Raw genomic sequence first — 22615 nt, 5'->3', positions numbered from 1 at the left:
CAACTCCTCCGCCATCTTAGGCCTAGTTGGTTCTAACCAGTTCTTGTTTTTTTCTTTGCAGCTGCCTTCTGAGACTTAGATAAGGGCAGCTGTATTCCTTTCGAGGGAGGGGCAGGGGTGTGATCCTGGGGCCCTGGGGGGACATCAGGAGCCTAGTGTTCTCAGCACGATTCTGCCATTTGTATTCCCTTTGCTCAGGCGTGATCTGGCGGTCTGGCCCCTAGGACACCCGAGTCTCCCATACCAGTAGGTGGTCAGCTGCCGATAGTCAGGCCTCCTTACTCCCTGCTTCCTGCTGGACAGCCTGTCCTCATGCATGCTCCACAAGTAGCCCCAGTAGAGAAAGTGCCCTTTGTAATATCACCATCTCTGCTTGTCTCCACCTGTGCTCTGCCCCCTTAAGGAGAAGCCACAGGAAAGGTCTTCACATCTCAGGGATTTGTATCCTCAGCCTTTTCCTCCATAAACCCACGGAAGAGGCTGATGGGCGTCAAGGACCCTGGGCTAGACCGTGCCTCTCCCACAGCACTGGCCCACTGTCCACGGCCCAGATCTGCGACCCAGCCTCATCACTTTGGTGAGGTGTTTCCCAGGAGGGTTCTCTGTCCACTGTGCACTGAGCCCGGCAGCACACCCTCTGGAACTGCCCAGACTGTTCCCAGTTCCCCGGTGAACCCCCCCAGGCTCCCAAGCTGGCGTTTCCCAAAGTGGGTGGAACTTTCTCCTCTACCTAGATTCGAAAGGGCAGGCTGTTTGCACAGATAAAGTAAACATAGATGTTTTGTTGAGATTCAGAATTACACAACTAATCAAGAATGAGATATAGAAAGTGTCCTTTATTTTTTAGTCAAAGTCAATTTACCTTTTACTCTAGGGCATTATTCTATCCACTCTTCTGTTAGTACGTGGACAAAGCAGGCACTGTCACTGATGGCGCTGACGCACTGCCTGGCGTGGGAAGCTCCCAGCGAAGACATAGTAATGGGAAGGGGAGTGGGTTGTACGGGGCTCATCACGTGCCCGGCAGGTCACACTCAGTAGCTCAGTTTTCATAACAAAAGTGCTAGGAAGTGAGTATTCGCTCCGTTTTACACGAGAAAACTGCTGTGTAAAGAGGTTCAGAGGTCGTAGTTGGGGGGTTGGGACCAGACCCCAGACCACCTGATCACTGAGTGGGAGTTGGGACGAGACCCCAGGCCACCTGATCACTGAGTGGGGGTTGGGACCAGACCCCAGGCCACCTGATCACTGAGTGGGAGTTGGGACGAGACCCCAGGCCACCTGATCACTGAGTGGGAGTTGGGACCAGACCCCAGGCCACCTGATCACTGAGTGGGAGTTGGGACGAGACCCCAGGCCACCTGATCACTGAGTCACAATCGTGCCATCAGCGTGTCTTGTTTTGACATTGTCAGAGTCTCTTGTTGAGAAGGAAGATTGAGCAGAAACACTGCTCACTTTGTGATGTAGCTGACCCTCAGTTTAATGAGCGGTAGGATTCCCGCTCACTCATGTATTTCTTAACAGTAACTGATGTTATCGTGTGATAGATTACATGTAAGTGTAACTTAGTGGGCAAAGGACAGTTGTCTGGACAGAATAATTTCAGCAGACTTTGGTGGATCCTTGATTAACTTAAAGCATTTTTTTTTTATTGTGAACCAAAAATTGTATTCTTGTATTTCAACCAGTTATCCTGCTCATAGTCATAAGTTATGATACCCGGAAAGATCAGAACATCATTTTTTAATCTTAAAAATGATTCTGTGCTTTAATTCCATCTGATGATAAACATCACACCAAGGCAATTACTTTGGCTGGTAGTAATTTTATATTTTGTGTGTGTGTGTGTGTATATATATATATATAAGTATAGTCAGTTTGCAAGGCTGGTAGTAATGATTTAAAAGGTATTGGCAGTTTAATTAGATATTTTCTGTAACATGAAAAAATTATTTCATTCTTACTCTGATGATAGATGGAGAGAAATGGTTTACTTTGAAGAGCTCAGCAGAGTACAGAAGTTAATCCTTTGTGTTATTTTTATATTTGCTAATATCTTTTGGATGCTTTCAAGATGACCTTGTGCGAACTGAGAAATGCTTGGCATTTAAGCGCCAGCAATGTTACCTTTTCCCAAAAAACACTTGTTTACTTGGAGTTTCCTGTTCTAGGGGCACCAAGAATAACATGTATGTAGTATAAAGGAGAGGAGAGAAACAGTCACAAGAACATAAGTCACAGTCATAAGAACATTAGTAATTAAAGTTCCAAGGGGGAAGAGTTTGCAAACTCTAGATCCACGGCTGACTGCAGCCGGAGTAGGTTACTGTAAGTATCAGGTGTCAGTATTGCTCCAGGGGTGCTTCCCCCCAGAACGCAGACCTGGAGGGCAGCCCAGGAGATTATAATGAATAAATATGCCAGGTTGAGCTGTGTCTCTATGTTTTACATCACAGTGGCCATATTCTCATTTTTCAGGGGCTTCCTTTCGATTTCTGGGTCTTTTGTCTGCCTTTGTGAAACTTCTGTTTTTTGATATATTGAAATGCTCCCCCCCAATCTCGTTTCAGGCGACGCGGGCAGCCATCACCCAGCACTGCGCGGACCTCGGGGGCCTGCTGGGCAGGGAGAACGACGTGGCCCTCATTATCGACGGCCACACACTGAAGTATGCGCTGTCCTTCGAGGTCAGGAGGAGCTTCCTGGACCTGGCCCTGTCGTGCAAGGCTGTCATCTGCTGCAGGTGGGCGTGGGAGTGCTGCCCGGGATCTGCGCTCTGACGCATCTGCAGCCCATGCTGCCGTAAAAGAACCAGTGCCTGGGAATTCTAGGGGTGACGTTTTGGGGTGAAAAAGTGCAAAACAAAAATTCAAACAAAAAATAGAAACTCAACTGTCCACTCCCAGATTTTCTGGAAGGCAGTTAGTGGGTTTTACATTTTTGTTTCACTTACTATCTTCTGAGAAGACAGAAGTGATCAGAGCCAGGGTGGGATAAAGTGGGAGAATGTGGCCTCAGGCTGGTGGGGGCATTAGAAGGGCCCCGGGGACTTGGTTCCTCGGTTCTGGAGGGGTGCGCTCGACCTCCAAGCCTTGTGGGACCTTGGTGCTGCTTTTCTGTTGGATGGTGGATATTTGGTTGGGGCCATGCTCTGCCAATTTTTGTTTTAGGATCTAACCAGACACCTTTGTTGACTTTTCTTGAAGTCTGGGAAAGTGTTTTAGGGTGGGATTGTTACATCCCATAGATGACCAGCCATGCAAGGTCCAGTTTTCACAGAGATCTGAAAGTCAGGCAAATTATAGGTGTCCCTCAGAGACACTACAGGTCTACAGGCTTGGTTCCAGTGAATGGCTATGAAGCCATGATGTGAATCCCGTGAACGTCTTGTTTTCCCAGTGCAGACAGAAGTCGTGTTCACACTATACTGTGGGCTGTTAAGTGTGCCATAGCATTATGTCGAAAAAAACCAATGTCCACACCTTAAGCCAAAAATACTTTATTGCTAAAAAATGTTCACCATCGTCTGAGCCTTCAGTGAGTCATGATCTTTTAGCCGGTCGAGGGTTTGGAATATTTCAAGAATTACTAAAATGTGACGCAGAGTCGAGAAGATAGAAAGTGAGCAAATGCTGTTGGAAAAATGGTGCCAATAGACTTGCCTGACGCAGGGTTGCCCCAAGCCTTCAGTTTGTAAAAAAAATACGGTATCTATAAAGCACAATAAAGCAAAGCATGATAAAATGAGGTGTGATCGTATACAGAAAATAAACTCTGTAAAGATGGGTGGCACCACCCCAGCTTTGCAGTAAACAGCTTCAAAGGTGAGAGGGACCGTCCCACTTCTGAAAGCCCTTTGCTCAGGCAGTCAGTCCTGTGTGTGCGTAAATGCTCAGTGCCTGTTACTGGATTAATAGCTTCATTTGTGCCTGCTCTTATATTTTATGGTTATACACTGTTTTGCATTTTTTGGATTTCTTAAAAAAATGACCTCGGTTGAAGTGTAGGTCATACACTTTTACATGCATTGTGTTTGTTGGTGTTTTCTCAGAAGCCAGTTGTTAGAGGGCTTTTTAACTCCTTGCTGCGCTAGTCCTTTAAGAACACCCACTGTGGGTTCGAGCATGGTCCAGTTGGAATAACTAGTGTCACATTGATGAGTGACCTTATTAGAAGGCCCTAGTGGCATCACCCGCCACACCTGTCTGCCCCAGCCTCCCGGCACTGCCTGTTGGAATACCCAGCAGATCTGAGGGCAAGCTCACCTGCCGGCCATTCTCTCTCCCACATCTTCCCAGCCTTGCCGCCTCCTCCCTGGCTGTTTCCTGTACAACACCAAAGAATCTGTTGTCATTTCCTTACGAATATGCCTCCCCCAAAACCCTGAGTGTCTGTCCTCATGTAATGATTTTCCCTGTCATTCTATTCTACTGTCCTGATCTCCTTTGTTTACTTTCAAACCTGCTACCAACAGCCAAGGAGGCTGGAGTGACTAGTGGAGCATCTGGGATGGAAAAGCGTGCTACTTTTGTGCTTGTGGTTGCAGGATGTCCAAGGACCGGGGGGCGAGGAACACATTCAAATGTGTTTGGGTGTTTTGCCTTTAAGTCAGGAAGCTCGGTGCTGCTGTGAGGGATGCGGGACGGGGAGGAATGACCAGAGCATCTGGAAATGAAAAACTATGCTTCCTGGTTTTACAGGGGTCTCTTTCCCTTTAAAAAAAAAAAATCTTCATTGAGATAAAATTCCCATGCCATGCAGTTCATTTAAAGTGTGTAACAGTTCATTGGCTTTTAGAATAGTCACAGAGTTTTAGAACTGTTATAGCCAATTTTAGAATATTTTGATCACCCCCCAAAGAAACCCCTTTATCAATATCAGCCCCCACCCCCCTCACCCTCCCAGCCCCCCTCACTACTAAACAACCACTGATCTGCTTTCTCGTCTCTGTAGATTTGCCTATTTGGGATATTTTATAGGAATGCAGTCATTAAAAATATAGTCTTTTTTCTGACTGGCTTTTTTCACCAAACATCATGTTTTCCAGGTTCACTCCTGTTGTAGCATGTGTTTGAACTTCATTCCTTTTCATAACTGAGTATTATTCCATTGGAGAGAGAGACCACGTCTATTCATTTTGTTGAACATTTGGATTACTGATACTTTTTGACTGTTATGGGTAATGCTGCTCTGAAGATTCAGGTGCAAGTTTTTGTGTGGATTTGTGCGTTTATTTCTCTTGGGTACTTACCCAGGAGCAGAAGTGCTGGGTCAGGAGGTAACTGTGTTGAACCTTTAGAGGACCCATCAGACTGGTTTCGAGTGTATTCACCCTTGTATGCTCCCACCAGGGGCGTGTTGGTGTGTCAGTGTTCCAGTTTCTCCACATCCCTGCCAACACTTGTTATTATGTTTCCTTTGATTGGTTAGCCTAGTGGGTGTGAGTTGGTGTCTCACTGTGGTTCTGATTTGCATTTCCCTGATGATGAATCTTTTCATGTGCTTGTTGGCCATTTGTGTATCTTCTTTGGAGAACTGTCTGTTCAAGTCCTTTGCACATTTTTAATTGGATTATTTGTCTTTTTATGACTGAATTGTAAGAGTTCTTTATATGCTCTGGGTACAAAGTATTTTTAATTGAAGTACAATCAGTTACAGTGTGTCAGTTTCTGGTGTACAGCAGTGTGCCAACATGCATACAAAGCATTTTTATTAGATATAAGATTTCAAATTTTTTTTCTCATTCTGTAGGCTGTCTTTTCATTTTCCTGATAGTGTTGTTTGCAGACAAAAGATGTTGACTTTGATGACATCCAGCTTCTGTGTTTCTTCTTTTGTCCCTGGTGTTTTGGTGTCATATCTGACAAGCCCACTTTTCTAAGCAGCTGATAACTGTGCCTTCTTTCCTGGATCCCACGGGGGCACTTCAGATGGGGGACAAGCACGTGGCAAGGAGGGTAGAGAGGGTGGGGAGGTGCTTTCTTAGTCTCCCCTTTTGTGTCAGCACTGTCACGTGGCTGAGTGGGCGGGACCTTCTTTCTACCAGCTGGTCCCGGTCCCACCCAGAGCCCAGAGTCACGCTGAGAAAGTCATCATCCCGAGCAACTGCCATGCTGGTCCATCCTCTGCCTTGGTGGTGAGCAAAAACCAGCCCCACCAGAAATAATAAGAAACAACACCGAAGAGCTGGTAAAAGCGAATCAAAGCACACCCGCTCTAACTTCATGGCTTTTCAAATGGAAATCAGATCGAGTCCGCTTGGATTCTCGGGGAGGAGCCAGGAAGGCCTTCAGGCTCGACAGGAGCACGCCCTCTGCCAGGCCAGGTGCTGGAGACGGAAGGAAAAATCTTTTTTCCCTCCTGCTTTGGCCGCTCTCAGAGGGCTTTGTGTCCCATCACCCTGTCTCCTTAACCGCTTCACAGGAAGGAGTTCAAACTGGAATTGGCACAGAAAGAGGAAATTTCAAATTAAAGACTGTTACTGTCTACAAAATAGAAGCCTTAATTGAGAAGAGGAAGCTAGGACAGGGCACCGTTTTACTGCTCTGGGAGACGTTTCTTGGCTGGTCTTGCACTTAAGATTAAAAAAAAACATACTTTAAAATAAAAAACACTAACACCTTTTGGATATGCTTCCTGTTCATTGAGAATTTAAACTCAAGTTCAGTTTACTGTGTGACTTCAAACATAAGGCCGACCTTGATGTTCGCCTTTCATCTCTAAGATTTCATAGTTGTGAAAGTTACCCTTTTCTCTAATAATAGAAGAAAATAATTTTTTTTCGGAAAATGATGCCTTGTTTCCCATCTGTGTTGATTCAGAAACTTATGAATGTTGTGCAAAAGTGGATAAATCCTTTTAAACTAAAGCAGCAGAAAGAGGAAACGTGTAAGCATTTGTTGAATATCTTGCTGAGATTGGAATCAAGCTGTTTTGCTAATTACACGTTGTTACACCCACATATTTTCCATGTGGCTAAAAATCCTAGAAAGGGGGAGGGTTTAGCTCAGTGGTAGAATGCATGCCTAGCCTGTACGAGGTCCTGGGTTCCATCCTTAACACCCCCATTTAATAAACAAACAAGTAAACAAACCTCCCACCCATTTTTTTTAATTGAAAATTTAAAAAAAGTCCTAGAAAAGTCATGAAATGGTCCACAGAACAGTTACCAGTCAGTCCAGACTGCAGGTTACTGTTGTGTCTGGCAGGGACGTTGGCTTGTTGCCTGTTGAGGAGTAAACTGGCTAGTCCAGTAAGAGCTTTACCGTTGGCTTGATATTCGCGCACTACGTTCCTGGGCGTCGTAGGAGAACAGAGGTTAAGTGCGAGTCACGAGTGAGTGTCTGTAGCGCTGCGCCCCCACCCTGTCTCCTCCTTTGCCTCTAGTGTACATCCCTCCTTCTTGGAACCATGCCCCAGGGAAGTTGGCCGACCCCTTGTCTTGCCATGTGCACAGCCTCTCAATCAAGTAAGTCAGAAAGAGAAAGAAAAATACCATGTGATACCACACATATGTGGAATCTAAAAAAAGAAAGAAGAGGACACTAATGAACTCATCTACAAAACAAACAGACTCACAGACACAGTAAACAATCTTATGGTTACTGGGGGAAAGGAGGTGGGAAGTGATAAATACAGGAGTTTGAGATTTGCAAATGTTAACTACTACATATAAAATAGATAAACGACAGATTTCTTCTGTACTGCACAGGGAACTGTATTCAATATCTTGTGATAACCTTTAATGAAAAGGAATATGAAAACAAATATATATATATATATATATATATATATATATATATATATACACATATATATATGTGTATATATATATATGTATATGCATGACTGGGACACTGCTGTACACCAGAAATTGACACATTGTAACTGGCTGTACTTCAGTTTTAAAAGAAAGAAATGTCTTGATTTGTCCTCAGCATCTGGCACTGAGAGCCCCCGGACCCTCCCCTGTCTGTGATGCCCCTCCCTTCTCCCTGGTCATGTGTCCCCCACCCCTGCCTTGGGCTCTTGCACAGCTTTGAAATGCTCTATTTCCATGTGTCGCCTTTGGCCCGGTTTTCCCACCCCTCTGCCCTTTCCCTGGTGCGTTCCCTCAGGTCTTATGGCCTCATCCATCTTCTGCATTAGGGATTCTGAGCACTAACTTTTCATCATCGGGAAAATGTCAAAAATTTTCTCCTCAAAGAGTTAAACCTATAATTACTGTATGACACAGCAGTGCCTCTCCTGGATCGACATCCCCTGGACCGTGAGCTCCTGGGCCATGCTGCTCTCCCCATTGGTCTCCTGGGGCTGCTGTCTCAGTGGGGGGTACCACTCTCCTCCGCGTGGCCAGGGCCTTTTGATAGCAAAATAGGTATCATGTTTTATCTAAGGACCTTTTAGAGAAACTAAACCATATAAACAAACTATTGTGTCGAGGTTAGAAATTGTATCCTTGTAACGTGTTGACCCTTGATAAGTGTTGTCTTTGTCAGTGGGGAAGTAAAGGCCTGAAGAAAATCACGTGGCCTTGCCCCGTGTGTTCAGCTGGTGACGGAAGCCCTCCCGGTGCATCCGGGATCTGGGTGGGGTCGGGGCCTCTGCTCTTAGGTCACACGGTTGTCTGTCCAGCTCCTGCGTGGGCGCATATTTATTGTTGTTGATACTGGCAGTTTCGGATGAAAGGTCTTGCTTTTAACACATCTTTCAAACTGTAGAATTTGTTTAAACCTATTTAGCATAAAGTCCTGTGGGATGTCTCACTCCCCAGCGGGGTAACAGTCATGCAGAAAATGTGTAAACCATCCTCAGCTGCTAAAGAAGGAATTCTCTGTTTTCTCTTCCTGTTTCCTTTACTTAAACCACCATTGTTCTTGCTTCCTCATTTTTCCTTTTTCCGTGAAGCTCTTTATTTTTGTCAAAATGGAGATACATTTTTGTTGCCCAGACGGGAGCTGAGGGGACGCCTTGGCCTCTTGAGAACATTCAGAAATGTGAGAAGTCCGTATCGTCAGGAAAAGAGTCGTGAAAGAATCATCAGGGCTGCCCGCGCGAGGGAGCTGGTTGGTGCCTCACCGCAGCTCCCCGCAGACGGGGGACACCGGTGGCCACACGGGCGGGTGGTGTATTGCTTTCTGCCTCTGGGCAGGAGATGGAGTGGAAGGAAAGCATCACAGCAGGGGTTTCCCCACGATGTGCAAATGAGGGATCTCAGAAGGCGTCATTTATTTTCTCCAGTGTGTTTAGACTTCTGTCTGTCAGGATAGATTCAAAGATAAGCAGTATAAACCGACGGTGATAGCACAGCAGTCCAGACAGGCCGGAGAAGAGGGCACGGTGAGCACACTCAGGGTTCTGAAAACTGCGGGGCTGCTTTTTCGAACGCTGAGTGATTTGTGTTTCTTGTAGAAAGATGTTAAAAGGTACAGATAAGCCGGAAGAAAGAAAACAGCGTCCCTCATGCCTGGACTGGAGCTCAGGCTGGGAGCAGTTAGTGTCTAAATGCTGATCTTTTTCAGTTAAAATGCTTTTTCTCAGAAGAGGGATAGACCTTTCACAAGACGGGAAGTGAAAAGTTTATAAACAGTTTCTGTGGCAAATAGTAACGTAAAATGTGTTTTTTAACAAGCTTAATAGTGTTCTGTTAGGAAAACACTAGAGTTTAATTTATTCCTAGTTGTTGGATATTCAGGTTAACATAGAATTTTTTCCCCACTGTTATAATGGCCACTATGAGTAAGATTTTTATAGCTAAATTTTGCGCAGATGCTTGATGATTTCCATAAAATAATAATATATTCAAGAGTAAACGACACAGAAGTTTGCAGAAGGGTTTGTGACCTTGCCCTCAGAAAGCCCAGTGGTGTGGTTTCGGGAGGGGTGGTCAGGAGTCCACGGGCCGCCCACTGGGCAAAGTGCTGTCCTCGGTTTAGTCCACGCAGTTGGGCTTTGTGAGCCTGACTTTGAAAGGGGAGCAGTTGGCAGATTATTTGGTCCAGGACACCCACATAAGCAGAATCTAGAAAGAAACCGAGATAGCATTTTCACACCCTGACAGCGTGCCCTTCCCGTGGCGGGCTCCATCCTCACCCACTTTGTGGACTCTCTCAAGCCTTGGGCTCACCCACACCCAGCGCATCGTCCTGCCCGTGGGCTGCCCGCGCAGAAGGGAGCCGGCTCCGGCCCCGGGCCTGGCTCAGCCCCGCTGCCGCCCCACCCAGGACACCTCGGGATGCTGTGCGGTGCATCTGTGTGGCATCTTTCAGCCCGTGGGCCCTGCCCAAAGATCCCTGTCAAAGCAGAGCTCAGACACACGAGCGGGAGTCGCTGCACGGATTGTGTTTTGCTTGGCCTCCCCCTGGACAGGGACCCACCCACATGCTTGCAGAAGTGAGCTAGTGAAGTGATTTCTCAGCACCCACATGCTGAGTTATGTCCACTTCCCCCTTGGACGTTTTATTCTGGAGAGGACCCTTAGCTTGTTGGGGGGTGAGCCCATCCTTGGGGTTGTCTGTGATACAGCGCAGTGTGTGTTCACCCATTTGTTGATTAAATGCAATTAAGGGAGAATTCATTTTTAGACAGCTTTTTTTTTTTGGGTGGTTAGCTCTAAAATGAATGCTTTTATTTGAACCGATTAGATCGATTTTATGTGGTCCTAACTGGCCTGATTTTACTCTGCTAAAGATGTTACTCTGCTCAGATGTAAGGTTCTCCAGCAGTGGATGGAATAAACACAATTTCCAAACGCCCAAAGTTTAAGAAATGTTTTCCACCCACAGGTTTTAGTAGTGTCTCTCGAGAGTTAATGTTAGCCTGGGGCAGCTGTCATAGCGGATCAAAAATAGCGTCTGTCCCGCTGGGAAGGCTCGGCGTGCTTGGAGACTTTGGGGTATTAATCCAAAGTGGGAAAGCGAATTCCTTTCTAAATAATTATTTTTAGCTTTGAAAAGAATTTTTATTAAACTTTTGGAAATCAAAGATGCTTTTGGTGGTGGCTTGTGTTTAGAAATGAAGCACTGTTAAAAACAAGAAACCCAGTTAAAAAATGGGCAGAAGGCCTATAAAGATACTTCTCCCAAGAAGACATCCAGGTGTCCAACAGGCACATGAAAAGATGCTCAACATCACTAATTATTAGAGAAATGCAAATCAGAGCTGCAGAGAGATATCACCTCACACCAGTCAGAATGGCCATCATTTAAAAATCTACAAATAATAAATGCTGGAGAGGGTGTGGAGAAAAGGGAACCCTCCTACACTGTTGGTGGAATATAAATTGGTGCAGCCACTGTGGAGAACAGTGTGGAGGTTACTTAAAAAACTAAAAATAGACTTACCATATGATCCAGCAATCCCACTTCTGGGCATTTACCTGGAGAGAACTCTTAATTCGAAAAGACACCTGCACCCCAGTGTTCACAGCAGCACTGTTTACAACAGCCAAGACATGGAAACAACCTAAACGCCCATCGACAGATGACTGGATAGAGAAGATGTGGTGTATTTATACAAGGGAATACTACTCAGCCATAAAAATAATAAAATAATGCCATTTTCAGCAACATGAATGGACCTGGAGAATGTCATTCTAAGTTAAATAAGCCAGAAAGAGAAAGAAAAATGGCTTATATGTGGAATCTGAAAAAAAAAGATACAAATGAACTTACTTACAAAACAAACAGACTCACTGGCCTTGAGAACAAACCAGCAGGGGAAAGGGGTGGGAAAGGATAAATAGGGAGTTCGAGATTTGCAGATATGAATTACTATACTAAAATAGGTGAACAAGTTTCTACTGTACAGCACAGGGAACTATATTCAACATCTGGTAGTCACCTATAATGAAAAAATATGAAAAGGAAGATGTGTATGTACATGTGTGACTGAAACATGATGCTGTCCACCAGAAATTGACACATTGGAAACTGACTATACTTCAAAAAAGGTTAAAAAAAGAGAAATGAAGGACTGTTTTCATCTTAAGTGACTATTGCAGGAAATAATTTGTACCAGACACTCCACAAGACCAACTTGTGACTTTTAGGGATTTCTCATAATTTGAGTCCCTTCCAGCTAAGTTGTATGTTATCACTGTATACACACACACACACGCACACACCACATGCGCACACACACTACACACATGCGTGCACATGCACACACACCACACGCGCATGCACACACACCACACACATGAGCACGCACACGCACACACACAAATATACGTTATAACTCCTTCAGGTAAAAATTAGAAAAATACTTTGACCCGTCAGCTTTGCTCCCTGTGTCCTGAGCTAGTGAGATGGTTTGGTGGGGTGACACAGCGCCTGTGATAAAATGTAGGCAAATGGGTTAGTGTAGATTAAGAACACAGGAGGCTCCTCTTTAAGAAGATCTGGTGTAAGTCATCCAAATTAAAACTCTTGTTCTGAACAGTTCTGGAAAGTGGTGTCCGTGGCAGGAGTTCCCTTTGGTTGATGATCTTCACGCTCCTGTGTCTACACAGAAGCTCAGGTACAAAAGGAAGGAATGGAGGCCCTTTCCACTTTCCGGGGTAGTCTAAGAATTATGGTAATGTGGTTCCCGCACTGTCCATCCCTCCCTCCCTCCATCCCTCTGTCAGTCCCTGCTGCTGCCTCCAGCACTGGGGCCCGTAGGAGATGCCAGGTGAGCTCAGAGACATGCCACTTCTCAAGTTTTTTTCCCGTGTTTCTTCCTCTTCTCCTTTTTCATGAATGATTAATTGGTTGGCACATGTCATTTTTGACAATTCTGCCTGCCAAATGAAACAGGATGATGTTGGGTCAAACTGTGGTCCAAGATTCTAAAGTAGAAATTCATGATATTTGGCATCTTTCCTACTTGAAAAACAAACGAGAGAAAAGTTAAGAATGGAGCTTAATTAAACATGTGGAGTATTTCGTGAATATTTATGTCCCCAGGTCTTACCTTGTGATAGTATTTGTACTTAAAGTGCTTTTTTTTCCTTTTTCCTGTGAAGCAGTGCAGAATGTGTTTCATTAGTACAAGGAGGTGTCATGTTAACTTTCATTAGGAAAAATATTCCGCTTCTTCTGACAACACTGCCGTCTTTCCGATTGAAACTATGCAAAGGAGCTCTTACCTTAATTGGTCCCAAAGAAAACTACGTTTTCCATTTCCCTGTCTGTACATCTGACACTTTCCCTCATTCATCACCTGCTGAGTTGTCAATGCCTTCCCTCTCCTGGTTCGACAGCCAGGATCCCTCCTCTGACTTTGAAAACCGTCAGGAGTACTTCACCCTAAAGCTTTGCTGTCCTCCAGTTTGAATAAAGCACTGGGATTACCGTTGACAACTGCCCATGGGCTGCAGGCTTCTTTGTTTCGGGTTTTGTTTTTCCAGCTCTACTGAGGTAGAACTGGTGTACAAAAAAACCGCGTGTACTTAACAGATACAATTTGGGGAGTTTGGATACATGCATACACTCTTTCTGCCATCACCACAAACCAGGTGCTAAACATACCACCACCTCCCAGAGCTTCCTGGTGTCCCGTTGGTGTTTTTTCATTTGTTTGTCTGTTTTGTTTGGTGCAGTGACATTACTCAGGGTGAGACCTGCGCTGCTGGCTTTCCGCGCATAGCCCCTCATGGTCCTCAGGCACCGCACTGCAGGCGGGTCTCTGGAGCCCACCCCTCATGGGTGACTGTACGTTTGTCCCCATCGGACAGCAGCTCCCCTGCACACACCCCTTGCCGCCGCTGCCCCGGTCATCGCCGTTCTGTCATCTTCTACACCTTTGACTCTGTCAGTTGCCTTGTGTAAGAGGAACAGCACAGTGTCCGTCCTTTGAGACTGACTGGCTTCACCAGCACGCTGTCTTCTGGGTCCACCCACCTGTCGCGAGGGCAGGGAGGCTTCTCTGCTTTAAGCCTCTGTGATGCTGTTTCTTCTGTGTTTACCTTTAGAGAGGTCGCAAGACAAGAGAAGAACATTTAAGTCTTTTGTTTCTCAGGGGTCTTGATACTACATTTATATTTAGTCCCGCTTAGGGTTACAAGTAAATTGTCAATAGGAAGTAAGTCAGATGGGTGGAGCCAAGTTAAGAATCACCAGAGCTTAGAAGGCTGGGCTGGGGCTGAGTTTGATGACCGGTGATCTCTAAGCTTTACCACCGGTGTAACGTGCACAGCTTTGCTGGGCCCATGGAGACTGGGAGCTTCTGCTGAAAGGCTTGGATTTTGTTATTTCTTGTTAATTAGCTGTCTGAGTTCCATCAGCTTTCCTGGGCTGACCTGTCTCCAGTGCTAAGTTTCTGATTGGCCTGGAAATGGGAGGTGGACAGACAGCCGCTCTCTGCCCTCCTTCTGCCACCCCTTCCATCAAAATCTTGACACCTGGGTCAGCTGAGAAGAACAGAGCCAGCCTTTTTCGCCTGCTAAGTTGTCACAGTGGCGTTCTTTTCCTCGGCCACACCAGCCATTAAAGACCAAAGTACATACACCAGCTTGAAGGTAATCCTTTCACAAATGCTGGAATGCCAAGTTAAAGCCATCTGTCAGTCATTTGTGCATTTTCCGTCGTGTTTGTTTTAATGAATAGGTGTTTTCTGAAAACACTAGCGCTGGAGAAATTAGGAATTCTATGTTACCACAATATTTTGCCAATTGATAGATAATTGAGCCTTAAGTTTTTATTTTCTCTTTAGAAAATCATGATGAACATGTATTAAATATTTTTCCGGAAACAGAAAATGACAACAGTAAGGGAACAGATGCTTATTTGTGGATAATTGAACATGTGAACGTTTAGGTGTATGTTTAGTGTTTTTTCAAATCCTAATGCTTCACATCAAAATATGAATTTTGAGTTACAAAATCTGAGAACAAATACAAGATAATACAGAAAGCAGTGAAGTCTTTTTTTAAAACAGGGGAAGAATGTTGAATGATGCTCATTTACTTTAATGACACTTGGGATCTGAGTTTGTATTCCTCCAAAGCTGTAAGTACGTGTCAGCCCGCCTAAGTGTCAACACAGCGACTTAAGAATAATAAATGACAAATGCGTTAGGGCTGTACAATGTATTTATACTCAGAGAAGCTAAAGAAGTAAGGCAGGGGTTTGCTGTGGTCCCATTCGTGTTTCCTTTACTTAAAAAACTGCGGCCGAGAGTCTTTAGTGAGTCCGTCGTTGGAGGGTCTTGCAGTTCTACTTAAGACTGTCCTGAGTTAAAGATTTCTTTGGAGTAAGTGTCGTGTGCATTTAGGTAATGTTACTGATTGGAAAGTAACTGTCACAAAGCTGCACGTCCCAGCACTTGTTATTGGTTACTTCTAATCGGGGAGGTTTTTGGAAGAAGGTGAGATTCCCTTTGCAGTTTGTAGAAGGGGATGGAAGCCTTTGACATGGGGAGAGGCTGATTCTGTCTTCTGAGATGGACCAGGCTGGATCTGAGGAGGGCAGGGCTTCAGAAGGAATTGTGCTTCACAGCTGAGGCAGTCTGGGACACTGGGGCCATGTCCTTCTGGGACACTGGGGCCATGTCCTTCTGGGGCACTTGGGGACGTGTCCTTCTGGGACACTGGGGGCCGTGTCCTTCTGGGGCACTGGGGGCCGTGTCCTTCTGGGGCACTGGGGCCGTGTCCTTCTGGGACACTGGGGCTGTGTCCTGCTGGGACACTGGGGCCGTGTCCTTCTGGGGCACTGGGGGACCTGTCCTTCTGGAGCATTGGGGGACGTGTCCTTCTGGGGCACTGGGTGGTGCCACCATCATTCATAAGACAAATTTGTTGCCCTTTTGACTGCAGGGGGAAATAGGAATGTTCTGTAGTTGATTCTGGGGAAGCCCTTTCTTTTCTGTATTAAGTTCCTTGATGCATGTGCAGCACCTTGCCTGTGAGCAGCCACCGAAGTATGTGCTCTCCTGTACCAGCTTGTTTTGCTTCCATCAGGTGTGGTTACTAGGCTGCGTTTGGCTTTGGCTTCGTGAGCCAGGCTGTTGGAGCAGTTTCCCGTGAGAAAAAGGAGTCTTGAATTCCTCTCGGTTTGCACAGGACCGTGGGGCTCTTCACCTTCAAGGTCACCTCCCTTGGTCAGTGCTGCTGCCCCTAGGATCCCAGAGCCAGGAGGACGAGCCTTGGAGGAAGTCCTTTCTAGGTGCACGCTCAGAACGGGAGGGGACGTCGAGGAAGGTGAAGAGCCCCCCTTACTCAGTCCCCGGTCACGGTGGCCGGAGGCAGGACTTCGGTGAGGTCAGACTTGCCTGCTGCGCAGTAAGCCTGTCCAGGGCTCACAAGCTGCCTACAGCTGGGCCAGTCCTGTGGGGTCGCTGAAGCGCTGTGTCCTTGCAGGGACTAGGTGATAAGTGACAAGGATCTAAGTGGCTCTCCTCGTGCTTTGCCTGAGACTAAAGACATAGTGAAAGTAGATGTGATCACTGTGGACTTAATTAGGCCCTCCCGAAATTCGTCTGCTGCAGTCCTGGCCCCTAATGTGACAGTACTTTAAGAGGTAATTAAGGTAAAGTGAGGTCATCAGTGTGGGGAGCTGATCCAAGATTAGTGTCCTTATAATAAGAGACAGCAGAGAGCTCTCGGGTGCATGTGCGCCGTCTGTAAGCCGGGAAGAGGGCTCTCACCAGAGACCCAGTCGGCCAGTGCCGGGATCGTGGACTCCAGCGCCAGAACTGTGGGAAAATAAACTCCTGTTGCTTAAGCCAGCCAGCCCGAGCCAGCCAGTCGCCTCGGTTAGGTTCCATGCTGCCCATGCTAATGAGCGCAGTCCTCACTGTAGCTGTGTTTTAATCGGCCAGAGCCCCCTTCATCGGTTCTGAGTTTGTGTAGGTAAAGGGGTTGGGGGGCGGTGAATGACAGGCGGGGAATTGTATGAGCAGGGATGAGAGCCTCAAGCACACTTCCTTGCGAAATAAACCAGGGAATGCTTTGAATAGGAAGTCACGCCAGTCCACCAAAGGTGAAGTTATGCCATCTGATAAAAGCAAAAGCAGAAATATCTTCATGGAACTGAAAACTGAATGATGTATTTCGTTTACTATACCAGTCTTCCCTGAGAACTGTCCTAAGATTAGCTTGATTTATTTTGTCTTAAGGTAAGTTTAACAACTTAATCCTTAAAAACAGAGATAGTGATCCCTGGGCAGAATTCCTCCCTTTCCCAAAACGATGTCTGTTTCTCTTTTACTGAATTCCCAGCTTCGTCAGTTCATTCCATATTTCAGGGTTGATGTAAGCTTTAAGAAGCAGAAATTGCCTCTTCTGTTTCCAACTTGAACGGCACCTTTACAGTTCTGTGTAACAGACTTCATCTTTCTCACCGTGTCTATGGTCTTTGCTAGGACTGAGGGGTACGTTTCATTGGCTTAGAAGTTTTCATCAGTTTATATGTATTTTGTACTGTTTAAGCATGTCTTTGTGTACGAAAGGTTACTGATTTAAAATGAATTTATATTAGCCCACTTCTCAAAATCCTGAAGTCAATCTGTATGATTCTGAGTGCTACAGCTGTCATGTAGATATTTTATGGAAAAATAAAAAATACTTCATTGCTCTGCACTGAGATTCTCAAGTCAAGATTGTAGGAAAACCCAGTCTTGTAGTTGCTAGTGAGTCATAAGTTGTTCCTGTTTATACCTTAGGGCTTTTTCTGTGGCTATTCTGGCAAATTTAAAAGTCTCCTAAGGGTTATCTCAAATGTAGGTCACATTGTGTTTCTTGAGATAAAAATTGTAATGAAATCTGCACATGTGATGAGCGAATTAAAGGTGTGTGCTGCAAAGTGTGTCCCGCCTGACACCTCCGTGGGGCTCCTGGTCTGTGCTGGGGAGTCTGTCCTCGGGGGTGTGGGGGGAGCAGGATCAATGCAGCCTCTGTCTCTGTGAAGTCCACGGTCTGGAGGATGAGCTGGACAGTAAGAACCACGTGGATTGAACAATTAGGATTTACCATTTGGTCTCTTGCATTTCAATGTGTAGGCGCCTTTGGTCGTAGGTAGACTGGATGGTTGACTGTACAAGCTTCTCTCATGCGGGGGCTGGTGCAGATTTCTGTGGCTACTGTTAATGATCTGCGTTGATTCATCCAGAGTTTGGTTAAAAGAGAAGCCGTGTGCCCAGCAAAGAGGCCATCTGGTGGCTTCTCATCTGTCTGAGAATGACATGGAAGGGCCTCGGCAGGAGGCCCCTCTCCCACCAAGCAGGCTGCCGGCCCAGCACCGTTCCAGGCTCTGCTCCCGCCAAGCCCTCACCCTACACAGCACACACGCTCCATGGTTCAGGCCCCTGCCCTAGCGTTACCTCCTCGGCGAGGCCGTCCTTGCAGCCCGGCTAAGTTAGCGCCCTTTCCTCTTCCCTCAGCTGTATTTTGCTTGATAGCACTGATTACTGCTCGACATGCTGGACTTGCATTTAGTTATTGGCAATCTGGCTCCACCCAGCAGAACATCAGCTCCATCAGAGCAGGGGCTTTGTCTCTGCCCTCTGCGCCATCCGCATTGCCTCCACCGTGTCCAGTGCTCAGTAACACTGCAGGTGACTGAGCGGTGTGATGCCCTCCATAGCCCTGTGTTTTCTTGGAGGCAGCTGACTCCCTTCTCAGGACAGTTGCTGCAGTTATGCTGACAACACCAGAGACGTAACACTGAAAAAGGAAATGTTTATGCTCTCAGAGTCAAGCCTTTTCTCATTCCATTGTTTTTCCGATTCAGAGGCACCTGCCTGGCTGCTTGTGTCTCCAGGTCCTGGGCTACCTGCATATAAGAAATTGACACCTGGTAAGAATACAGAAACCCCAGGGGGCAGGACAGAGAGCTTCTGTATCCAAGCTGGCCTGTGATTCTGAGTGCACAAGCTCATGGAATCTCTCCTTGGACACTGGAAAAGAAAAAAAAAGCACTAACTGGAAATTTGAATAAATGCTCCCTTTGAAAGTTACCTGCCTTATTCTTCCTTGTCTCTCTCTCCTGTCCCTTCTTGGGGGTGAAGTTGGCCTCATTTACAGCAGTTACTACCGGATGGGATCAGGGCATCGGTGCACTAGGCTGATGTTTACTGAGCAACTAGTGCGTGCACGTGTTGTGCTGGGGAGGGTGATGCACAGGGAGTCAGTCGTGGAGGTCTGTAAACCTTGCTGGAGTTTGGCCTTGATCCCCAGCACGAGGTGAAACCTTTGAGATGTTCTAACCAAGGGACGATGCGACCAGATATGTGTTTGTCCTGACAGTTTTATACAGATGTAATTCACACAGCACCCAGGGCACCTGTTTGAAGTGCACTGCTGAGTCGTGTTTAGGGGATTTGCAGAGTTACACAGCTGTCACCACAGTCCATTCTAGGACATTTGCGTTACCCCCCAAATTTTTATCACCTGTTTGTCACTCCCAGTTTACTTCCCCCACCCCGCCCAGCCCTAGGCAACCTTGAATCTACTTTCTGCCTCTAGAGATTTGCCGATTCTAGATGTTTCCTATAAATGGAATTATACAGTACGTGGTCTTCTGTGACTGGCTTCTTTCAGTGGACGTGATGTTTTCAGGGGTCAGTGTTGTGGGCTCATGTTTATATCTTTTTATTGCCAAGTAATATTCCATTACGTGGATATGCCTCGTGCTGTTTGTCCATCCGTTAGCTGGTGGGCCTTTGCTATGACTGACGCTTCTCTGGCTGTCAGGTACAGGCGTTTGTGTGGACACGTGTTTGTGGTAGCCTTGAGCTTCCCCCGAGTGAGATTGCTGGGTCAGGTGGTAACTCTGGGTGTAACCTCTCAAGGGACTGGCTGCTGGGCTGTTTTCTAAAGAGACTGCACCATCTGACACCCTCAGCAACGATGTATGAGGCCAGCTTCCCCGAGTCCTTGCTGAGACTCGTTGTTACCTGTCTTCTTTCATGGCAGCCGTGTGAGTGGGTATGAAGTGGTGTCTCCTGTGGTTTTGATTTGCATTTCCCTGAGGACCAGTGAGGCTGAACATGCCTTCACCTGCTTGCTGGTCGTCTGTGTGTGTCCCTGGAGAAATGTCTGTTCAGATCCTTCGCCCGTTGTTTAACTGGGTTGTCGTCTTATGACTGAGTTGTGAGATTCTTTATGCAGTGTGGATACAAGTATCTCATCAGGTACACGATTTGCAAATACTTTATCCCATTCTGTAGGCTTTTTCTCTTTCTTGATGGCGTTGTTTGCAGCCCAAAGTTTCTAAATTTGGTGAAGCCCAGTCTGTCCACTTCATCCTTTATTTGCTTATGTTTTTGGTGTCACATCTGAGAAACCGTTGCCTGACCCGAGGTCACGAAGAGTTACTCCTGGGTTGCCTTCTAAGGGTCGTACAGTTTGGCTCTCACATTTAAGTCTTTGGTCCATTTTGAGTTGCTTGTTGTGTGCAGTGTGAGGTGAGGCCCGATTTCACTCCTCTGAGTGTGTTGGTCCAGCTGTCCTTGCACCCTGTGTTGGAGAGACTGTCCTGTCTCCACTGAACGGTCTTGGCCTGATTTATATTTTTCACAGATTACTCTTAACTGATGGCGTCGGGGATGGTTTAGAGTAGAGGTGAGAGCAGAGGAGGGGAGGTGGATTTGGCAAATGTTTCTCTTCTTGTCGTGTGTAAAAAGCATTATCTTTGGCGCTGGAGCTATGGTGACAGTGTGGTCAGACACGACCCTGACCTCGTGCAGGTACTGAGGACAAAGATGCAAACCTCACAGGAAAAAGAAAGCAAGTGAGATGATTACAGATTGTGAAAGAAGAAGCAGAATGATGTTGTACATTGTAAATGATGTGGATCTTGAATGCGTAAAACACAAATTGCTTGTTTGATGGTTTGGCCTTTAATTTCAGTTGTGTCTCCGCACTTGGGCTGAACTCACCAAGGCACGCAATTCGAGTCGAACGGAGTCAGATAAAGAGCGGGATGGAGGGAGAGATGTCTTTAGTTGTCATCTCCCCGACGTGGTGCTTTTGCCTTTGAGTTTGCACTCAATGTGAGTGTCCACCTGCCAGGAACACTGCCAGTGACTGGCAGACTGGAAGAATGACCGCTCTGTCATTTATTTGTCTCATTCATTCATTCCTCAGTAAGTAGGATCTGGGTAGACTGGGTTAAAGGAGGTGAAGAGAAATGAACTTATTTGAGGCGGCTCGGGTAAGATGGAGAGGACTCCGTAATCAAGCGTGAAGGCTCAGAATGAACAGAGGGGATTGTCAGGGGTGAGATCACGGATTCAGTATTCTGAGGGCAACGACAGCTGTTGAATCTCTACTGACCCCTCTGCAGACACCATTTCACGCGCTGCCCCCCAGATCTGCCCACCACCTCCACCGCTAGGCAAAACCACAGCTCAGGGGAGACCACGTCACCCGCCCCGGATCTCAGAGCTGTGACACCTGATAAACAGGTGCCTTTTACTGCTTTAATGAACTCCTTTCACTCTGTTGAGCTCCGCTTTTCAGAAAGTATCCAAAGATGGAACAGAACATGTCAGGGTTCTAAGTAAGTATTTTAGAAAGAAAATCTCAAGGGAAAACTAGCCAAAAAAAAAAATTAAATGAATTTCCCGCGGCCTCGCTGACTGTGTGGTGTATGTATGACTGTTTTGGGTGGGTGTGCTTTCTTGGGGTGAGAAACCCTGATCTGAACACTGCCCACTGGGTGGTCGATCCTGGCCTTCCCGGCATGCGGGGAGGTGAGGACGCAGCTCACACAAGCTGGGTGTGAGAGCTGAGAGTGCGCTTCTGATCTTTGGCATTTTCATTTCCTTCTTTTTCCTGCATGGTGTATGTATTTTATGACAGTGCTTGGAAGTCCAGGCTGACGGGGGAAAGGAAGCAATGTTGTACGTAGGTAACTGGGGCTTAGACGGGGCAGGTGGCAGGAGGGCTCTGGGGCCGGGCATGTGGCGCCTGTCCCCAGACTGTGTCACACGCGTGTCCCAGCACATTGTTCCCTTGGTGTTGGAATCGGTTCCATCACTGGATTACCATCTGTCTGGTGCGGCGCTGTTTTTGAGAGTGAAATAGTGACGTCGGGAAGGTGGGACTGAGATCACTGTTTAGTCACAAGGATGACATACAGCAGTGGTTTCAAAACCAAATGTTACACAATCTTGAATTACAAAATTTATTAAGGAACATTTTAATATCTCAGAGACTCAGGGTCAGAAAAAATTCAAATGGACATAAGTCAAGTTTCTCGTTTACCGTTCATTTTGGGGCTTTGCTTCCTTGTTATCGTCCTGTTGTGCAGAGCCTCTCGGTCCTTTCTTACCTGCTTATTGCTCCTGTGGTACAGATGCTCGTTGGTGCACAGAGCTGAGAGCCTGTTTGTCGTTATTTGGCTGACAATGTGCTGTGTCTAGAGGAATGCAGATTTTGTGCCACATGAACTACAAAAACCAATATGTGCTAAAAGAAAGAAAGAAAATGCAGAGAACCAGCAGCAATTGGGGAAACACCCTCCCTGCGAGAGCAGCGATGGAGAGGCCCAGCCTCGAGACAGAACGTGGCTCACGGAAGGAAAAGGAGGGGTTTTTTAAGCCAAGAATAACAATGAAAGATTAAAGCACCCATAAATTGTTTTAAATTGATTTTTCAAAAGTTGCTTAGAAGTAAAGTCGTACAAAC

At 46.3% G+C, this 22615-nt stretch overlaps 1 protein-coding gene across 2 annotated transcripts in view; it reads left to right on the top strand.

Moving 5' to 3' along the window:
- The window catches only part of ATP8A2 (ATPase phospholipid transporting 8A2), a 417266-nt gene that overhangs the window by 176160 nt on the left and 218491 nt on the right, over positions 1-22615 (top strand). For both annotated transcript variants that reach the window (XM_031465780.2, XM_064493258.1), the window contains exon 25: positions 2574-2746. In XM_031465780.2, the coding sequence (XP_031321640.2) occupies positions 2574-2746 (173 nt within the window). The remainder of the gene's footprint in view (positions 1-2573; positions 2747-22615) is intronic.

This window comes from Camelus dromedarius, chromosome 13 (assembly GCF_036321535.1).
Source record: "Camelus dromedarius isolate mCamDro1 chromosome 13, mCamDro1.pat, whole genome shotgun sequence".
Lineage (NCBI taxonomy): Eukaryota > Metazoa > Chordata > Mammalia > Artiodactyla > Camelidae > Camelus > Camelus dromedarius.
The sequence above is the reverse complement of the archived record's forward strand: the minus strand, read 5'-3'. Positions and strand labels throughout refer to the sequence as shown.